The sequence below is a fragment of the Astatotilapia calliptera genome, chromosome 13 (assembly GCF_900246225.1).
Source record: "Astatotilapia calliptera chromosome 13, fAstCal1.2, whole genome shotgun sequence".
Classification (NCBI taxonomy): domain Eukaryota; kingdom Metazoa; phylum Chordata; class Actinopteri; order Cichliformes; family Cichlidae; genus Astatotilapia; species Astatotilapia calliptera.
The window spans coordinates 22,028,932-22,036,633 of NC_039314.1; the positions used below are offsets into that span (position 1 = coordinate 22,028,932).

At 39.5% G+C, this 7,702-nt stretch overlaps 1 protein-coding gene across 1 annotated transcript; it reads left to right on the forward strand.

The window, feature by feature from the left end:
- The first annotated feature begins 689 nt into the window (after window positions 1-689).
- LOC113035333 (cytochrome P450 3A40-like) lies at window positions 690-7,662 on the forward strand. The gene is made up of 14 exons (XM_026190848.1): window positions 690-793; window positions 1,080-1,205; window positions 1,359-1,452; window positions 1,624-1,676; window positions 2,062-2,161; window positions 2,946-3,062; window positions 3,292-3,377; window positions 3,470-3,612; window positions 3,695-3,819; window positions 4,620-4,704; window positions 5,835-5,995; window positions 6,098-6,324; window positions 6,716-6,878; window positions 6,963-7,662. Exons 2-14 carry the CDS (start codon window positions 1,138-1,140, stop codon window positions 7,035-7,037), a joined length of 1,497 nt encoding a protein of 498 aa, XP_026046633.1. The 5' UTR covers window positions 690-793; window positions 1,080-1,137; the 3' UTR covers window positions 7,038-7,662.
- Window positions 7,663-7,702: the final 40 nt, after the last annotated feature.

A 7,702-nucleotide genomic window follows, 5' to 3' on the forward strand; every position in this document is an offset into this window, starting at 1 on the left:
CCTTGAGGCAGCTGTTGTTGTGATTTGACGCTTTATAAATGAAATTGAATTAAATTGGTGTAAATTTTAAAATAAAAGAAATGATTTAATTAATAATCTCAAAGCAGGAACAATTACTTAATGATGAATACTGTGAAATGTTTCTGGATAACTTCAGAATTAGGTTGTAGTGCAGGGAGAGACTTGGCTAAGAAACCAACTGAGAAGCTGGGAAAATAATATTTATTTGATGATGAAAGCATAGAAATTAACTGAGAAACTAAGACCAGATTCAAGCTGGGGTCATTGTATGTCATGCTGGATTCTCAACTCGCTGGCCAAACAAGAAAAACAGACATGTTACCCAGAATTGGAAATGTTTACACATTTCAATGTAATTAAAGTCGCAAACCCTGTGCCTACTCCTTTGCTAATCTCTCTAGGAGATATCGTTCTTTAGTTTGGACAATAACACGCCAGCAAAACTCTAATGCATAGTAGAATTAGATAAATCTCACTGCAATTAGTATGGATCACGTCATCAGAGCGATAAACATGTTAATTAAAACACAAGAAAAGTACTGAAGAGAGTAATGCTTGCACACTTCCACAAAGCTGTGAGAGAAGAATTACAGCAGCCTGTGTCAGGGACATTATCAGCTTCTGCAGGGCCTCCTTGGTTTTTGTAGAAAAAAGGTGGGTCTCAAACAACTGCTGAGCATGCGCAGGAGTAATAGCCCCGTAGAAATATTCACAAGACTCATATGTTAAAAGTCGATTAGAGACAAACTAGACCGGACGGCAACCGTGGAAAGTGAGAAAATAATTATTGGGGGGATAATGGAGAACTTCGTTATTACAGGGAAGTATTAAAACAGATCAAAACGAAAGTTGATTTACAAACCAAGGACACCCTAAAGCGGATCATTTCATGCAGCAGAAATAGCAGACACATTAGAAATCGTTGATGGTTAAAGTATTTTATTCAGACTTACGCAAAACCAAAAACGTTTTAAAAGCGTCTGACCCTTTTTACACCTTATTACGTAAACACATTTTTGTCTCATACGCTCTCCTCCCACCACATGACGTCTTCTTAGGTTCGCTGGTTTTCCAGCCTTCAGCTACACCTGCGCTTTTGTCGGAACGAGGTCAAAAATGTTTTTCACGCTGTTTTCAGCAACCACCTGGACTTTGCTTGCCCTCCTTTTCACGTTGATATTACTGTGAGTATTCCTCGACTGTTCACTGCGGTCAAGCCACCGCACCTGGAATCTTGTTTCTTCTTAATTACCTCGAAAGCAACAGTTGGGTGTCAGGCTTGCTGTTTGTTTTATTGTCCAACTGGCTCCTATCCTCGCTCTCTTTTTGCAACACAGGTACGGATTATGGCCATATCGGTTATTCAAAAAGCTGGGGATACCTGGACCGAGACCCCTGCCTTTTATTGGAACGATGCTGGGCATGAAGAAGGTACGTACATACACTAAACTCACCTTAGCGACTGGGATACGAGGAGCAGACTGATTTAATCATTGAGATTTAGAGATCGGGATTTGCTTGATGAACCTGTCTGTGCTCACGTCCAATTCAGTGGCTTTTTGACACTAATACACTTTTTTTTTCCTGTCTACCTTTTTGCAGGGATTTCTTGCTTTTGACCTAGAGTGCCATGCCAAGTATGGGGACGTCTGGGGGTGAGTTGTTAATTCATCATGACTGATAGAAGACGCATTCAAAACCACCACTGATATCCACTCATACCAAAATATCTCTGGGAGCCAAACTCACAGTATGTTAAAAATGTAACATATTGTGACTGTGGTTGTGAGGTCAACTCTGTGACAGGATGGAATAATGAAAAAAGTTTTCTACTGGCTTCCTCTTTTTATGAAGTTGTTCTTACTTTGGAGCTTGATCTGATAAAATAGTTTAAATATGAGATGGTAAACAAATATCTTTCGGTGGAAACATAACAAACCATTTTCTCTTTAGGGATAAGTGCAAGAATCAGCTTACATATCTAGATGTGTAATAGTACAAAAAAAAAAAGAATTGTGAAAGACTCTTTTCTTTTTTTAGGTTGTACGATGGACGAACGCCAGTGTTGATGATTGCTGACCCTGAGATTGTTAAAACTGTGATGGTGAAGGAGTGCTACTCTGCATTTACCAACCGCAGGGTAAGAGGTTCATCTTGTTGTATATCAGTGTATGTCAGTGCAACACTCTCCATGTAACATAGAGTCTGCTAACTAAACATTGTTTTTTACTTTATTATTTTTCCAAGTTTGCTTTCAGTGGCGCTACAGTCTGAGGCTGACGTGTGTAATAACACAATAACTACAGGGACAAACTGGTATTATATATAAATGAAGTAATGTTCAAATCTGGCAGATTGGACTTTCACCAAGAGTTACACATTTATACTCAAGGGTTACATCAGCTCACACGTACACAGGAGCTGAGACACATGAAGTAAACCAAGCAACACACTTCACTGTTTTGTAGCCACCTAGAGATGAACGATAGATGTTATCTTTCTTGCTCTGTATAGCAGAATCAGAGATACTTTTACAAAGGGGGCGGGCCCCACACTTTGGGAAGGTCTGCATTATAATATATTATATAGAAGGACTTGGAGAGAGCTGTATCTCACTGCGTGAATGTCTTAAGATCTCAGATATTAGAAGCCAAAGATTTCAGCCAACAATCGTTGGTTCCTATCGTAAGGGTAATAAAATCATATTGGTCATAAAATTTTAGTATGTAATGCTTCAAGGCCAGGGGTCAAAGGTCAGACATCAGCAATCTGCTATAAACGCAGGTTGACGTCATGTTGTAATGAAAACATAAGCGCTTGCGCTTTGGCGAAAATGGTGTTAGAAGACATTACACTATCTGAGGAAACTTTGAGTTTCTGTGTGACAGGGTGGAAGCAACAGTAAAGTTATTTCCTTTTCACAGGATACCAGTTTTGTCAGTGGACCTATGGATGACGCCATTACAGTAGTCAAAGATGAAAGGTGGAAACGAATTCGCAACAGCCTGTCTCCATGCTTCACAAGTGGAAGACTGAAACAGGTTGATATCACATCTGAGTTCATTAACCACTTGTGTGTTAACATGTATATGAAGTGCATTTTTTTACTTGCTAAAATATGTTGGGAGAACAACTCCCAGGCATGGCTAAAACTGTTGGTACCTTTACACTTAAAAAAAATCATGGACAAAAAATATTGACCTAGACTAGATTAAAAAAAATTATAAACATAATTCTCTTATTTTGTTTCCATTACTAAAAAAAAAAAAGGTTTTTCCCCTCGTTGCTCGCTATGCAGAACGACTTGTTGCAAAACTTGAGGAAATGAATTTGGATGAACCCATCACTGTCAAACAGTATGTTGTTCATCTGTAAAATGCAAACATATTATACTGTTCATCCTAAAATAAATAATGCACTGACCATTTGTCTTTTCCAACTCTCATAGGTTTGTGGCTCCTTACAGTTTAGACACTGTGACCAGTGCTTCTTTCAGTGTGGAGACAGACTCCATAAACAATCCAAATGATCCAGTTAATGTTCAAGTCCAGAAACTACTTAAGATGAAAATTTGGCTTTTATTCTTACTAAGTATGCCCTCCTTTTATGCAAACACCATTTGGTAATATGCTATCTTTAGCTTTAGGTTAACAACTCTTTGCTCTCTTTTCAGTGGCATTTCCCTTTGGTGGACGTCTGGCAGAGCTCCTGAAAATTGATATTGTGCCCAAGGACAGCATTGACTTTTTCTACAACATCATCAAGAGATTTAAAGATCAGCATCATGAAGAGAAATCTGTAAGCATTCAATTTAAAATGGAAGATCAACATTGTCTTGTCTGTATGCACTAACCTTTGGGTCATTGTCATGTAGCTGTAGCTTCATGTTATGTGGGGTCGAAAAGGAAGATGCTGCGAGGGACTGTACATATTCTTGGCTATAATACTGTACAAAAATAGTATAGCAGTACTATCGTTGTGCTGAGTCTTTTCAGTGTCCCCATCCTGATGTTTTAAACTCAACATGCCAAACAATGAGCAGCTCTATCCTCACCTGCAACTTCTTAATCACATAGTAAAACATCCCATGCCTTTTCTTGCTGTGTCATTCTAATGGCACCATAATTTACAAAGCAAATGTATTGTTGAATTTAAAAGGAAATGAAACTAGTTGCAGAGCCAATCACCTCATCAGGAAAGTGTTTACTGACACAATATAGCTAAAGTGTTGTTTTATGTAGCTTTGAAACAAGAGTAGTCACCCCCTGGTGACCATTAGGAAAAATTACTTCAGGGAAAAACTTTAGAGAAACTTCTGCGTTTTTTTTTTGTTGTTTTTTTTGTTTGTTTGTTTGTTCTTGGATGTAGTTTTGGACAAGAACACCAGTGACGCCTGTTTTCATCCATGAGGTGTGTGCGGCAAAAAGCCGTACAACATGTGCCTTGAGGCGACTGTTGTTCTGATTTGGCGCTATATAAATTTTACCTGTATTAACTTGTGTGTGCTACTCTAGTATTGTTTTAACTTTGGAATATTCAATTTCATACATGGTTTCTGGAATTGTTGTTAACGATGAATGTTTTCTTTTCTTATCTAGGACCGAGCAGACTTTCTGCAGGTGTTGATTCAGAGTGAGATCCCAGAAAAGACGTATAAGGATTATGAAGAACAGCCAAGTAAAGGTATGTTTTTACCACAGAAGTATCAGGGCGAGTAGGGCAAAGTGTAGGGCTCAGCTTGTTGTCCACTTTCAAGTCACTCATGTCACATGTACTGCAGACCACTCAGGATCAGGGGTTTTACACACAATTTTTTCTCATGACATCAATCTGCTCATATGTCTCATGTACAAGAGACCTGCCAGTGTTACATGTTATAAATCAGGACCTGGGTGGTAATTAAATGAAGGGCTGTACATACCTCTGTAATATCCCTGTACGTATTTATATAGCCAGCCTGGCTAAGTGTTTTAAATTGTATGTGAGAGATGTCAAAGTGAGCCTGGACTGTAACAGGCCCTATGAGGCACTGTGAGGTGTATGAGATATTGTGGAGCATTAAGGGCTTTGTATTTCAAGATGAGGGAGCCATGGAAGAGTAGCCAGGAGAAATGGGATATCTATTTCTCGTTGGTGTTACCACTTCTATATACAGCATTTTAGAGCTATTGGAACTTGGAAACTACTGGAGAAATTTAACACACAGGAGAAGACACACAGCATGAGAAGACTACATCACAAAGAACAAGGAGAGACAGACAATAAATAAACAGCAGGTAATGAGGGGAGATGGGAAACAGTTGGGAAATACACCGGGAGCAAATCAGGAATAACAAGACAAGGGAAGTTGAACTGAACACAAAGCACCTGAGACAAGAGACTATCACAATAAAACAGGAAATTACACTGAGAGGGAGACGAGAGGACTTGACACAGGTAACGAATACAGAGACATGACTGTCTTCACAATATAGGCACAAAAGGGAACGGACAAAAGTCAGCTATAATTAACCTAGAGACACAAAATAGAGAACACACAAGCTCAAAACACTGCATCCATGTCACAAAACACGTGCAATAATTAGTTTGTCTTACCTTCAGTTAACTATCTGTTAGCTATTAAAGTAATTCCTCAGGAGTGTCAAACATTATGTGGTTCTTCACATCACCTTCAGATTTAGGAAACTGTCTCTGGCATTTTTCTTTTTGATCAGTTGTCAGTTTCAGTGTGAGATTGGCTCAGTACTAGTTACTGATTACTTTAGGGTTATTATATTAATTATAAACGGACTTTGATTTTGTTTTTTCTGTAGGTTTGACTGAACATGAGATGCTTTCCCAGGCCTTGATCTTCATCTTTGGAGGCTACGAGACCACCAGTACCACTCTAACTAACATCCTTTATAATCTGGCCACCAACCCTGATGCGTTGCAGACCTTACACAAAGAAATTGATGCTAACCTGAAGGAAGATGTACAGTAATTCGTCCCATGATGTGTTTCCATCACTGATTTAGTAGTGGACATCATTTACATATTGTCTTTTTTTTTGTGTTTGCTGCCTTTATTTGTCTAGGCACCCATTTCTTACGAGGAGCTGACTGGTCTACAGTACCTGGACCAAGTTATACTTGAATCAATGCGTTTGATTCCCACTGCCCCTCGAATTGACAGGACATGCAAAAAAACTGTGCAGGTGCATGGCCTCACCATCCCCGAGGGAACCATAGTTGGGGTTCCTGCGTGGGTGTTGCACAAAGACCCACGCTACTGGAACTCACCTGAGCTTTTTAGACCAGAGAGGTAAATGTGCATGTAGGTGTGTCATCACAAGGTTATGAAGAACCCTGTCGCTCTCCACAAGAGAGAATAATTAGTGAAATCTGGGACGTTTGCTTCATCTTTTTCATCCCAAAACCTCTGCAGCTGTCTGCTTTGAGTCATTGTTGTTCTGGAAGCTGAACTGTTCCCCTAGACTGAGGGTGCTGCAGTGTGGAGCTGGTTTTGATCTGACTTGTCCTCAATCAGGCCCGAGAGCTCCTCAAAGCTTTAGAAGTAACAGTGTATTTTTGCCCTGAACTACGCCCTCCTACTCTTTATGTTGAAGGTTGCCTGAACATCGTGGTTAAATACAGTGAATTATAGGACTCTACATATCTACATTTTTAAAGGTTTGTTTGATCTGTATCTGCAGGTTCAGTAAAGACAACATGGAAGAGGTGAACCCATACGCGTTCATGCCATTTGGACTCGGCCCTCGTAACTGCGTTGGGATGCGCTACGCCATCCTTGTTATGAAAATGGTTATTGTCCGTCTCTTGCAGAAGTACACTTTGGAAACATGCAAAGAGACCATGGTAATAGCAACACTCCTCCACATTCAGACTGTCATGGTACTCTGCTGTCCTGTCACTGATTTTACATCCATTTCTTTTTTCTAGATTCCACTTCAGTTTGACTGGAAGTTTCAGCCAGTTCAGCCTGTAAAACTCAAGTTTGTTCCCAGAAATCAGTAGTCTAAGAGGGAGCTGCTAGCATGATGACGTTCATTGTGCATTTTTTTTCTACTGCTAAATTTAAAAGGTTATCAAGTCAGTGCAGTGTAAACACTTGAATTTTCTTGCAGCATTAATACATTTTAATGACTTTGGATTTGTGCAAACATTATTTTGTGACACTTCTGCTTTAAATTTGCTTTTCATCATTGTTTGATTACTTTTGATTTCTCTTTGTGTATGCGTTTCATGGGTTAATAAGTACAAAGTAAATAAATATAAAATAAATACAGTCTACACAGTCTAGAGACAGTCTTTTTAAAATCTTTCATGTGCATTAAATATGCTGCTGGCAGTGATGCATGTCTCAGTGATGGCTGTAGCCCTATTGTTGGTGGTTTCTGTCTCCACCCATTTTTCAACAGCTAGTGGGGCTCATTCTGGACTCACAGGTTTGATCGTGGTTTTCTGACAGTCCAAAAATCAATGTTTTGTATTGCTCACTAATTAAAACGGACCAGTTATGCTGAATTCCTGTTCTACATTTGTATACTTGGACTCCAGAGTAGCTCAAGCTGTCCTACTTATCATATGCTTTATTCCAGTGGTTGCCAACCCCCGAGCCACGGACCAGTATCGGGCCGTGAGAGTTGAGGTTTGGGTGGGAAATTTATGGTTTTCAGGGT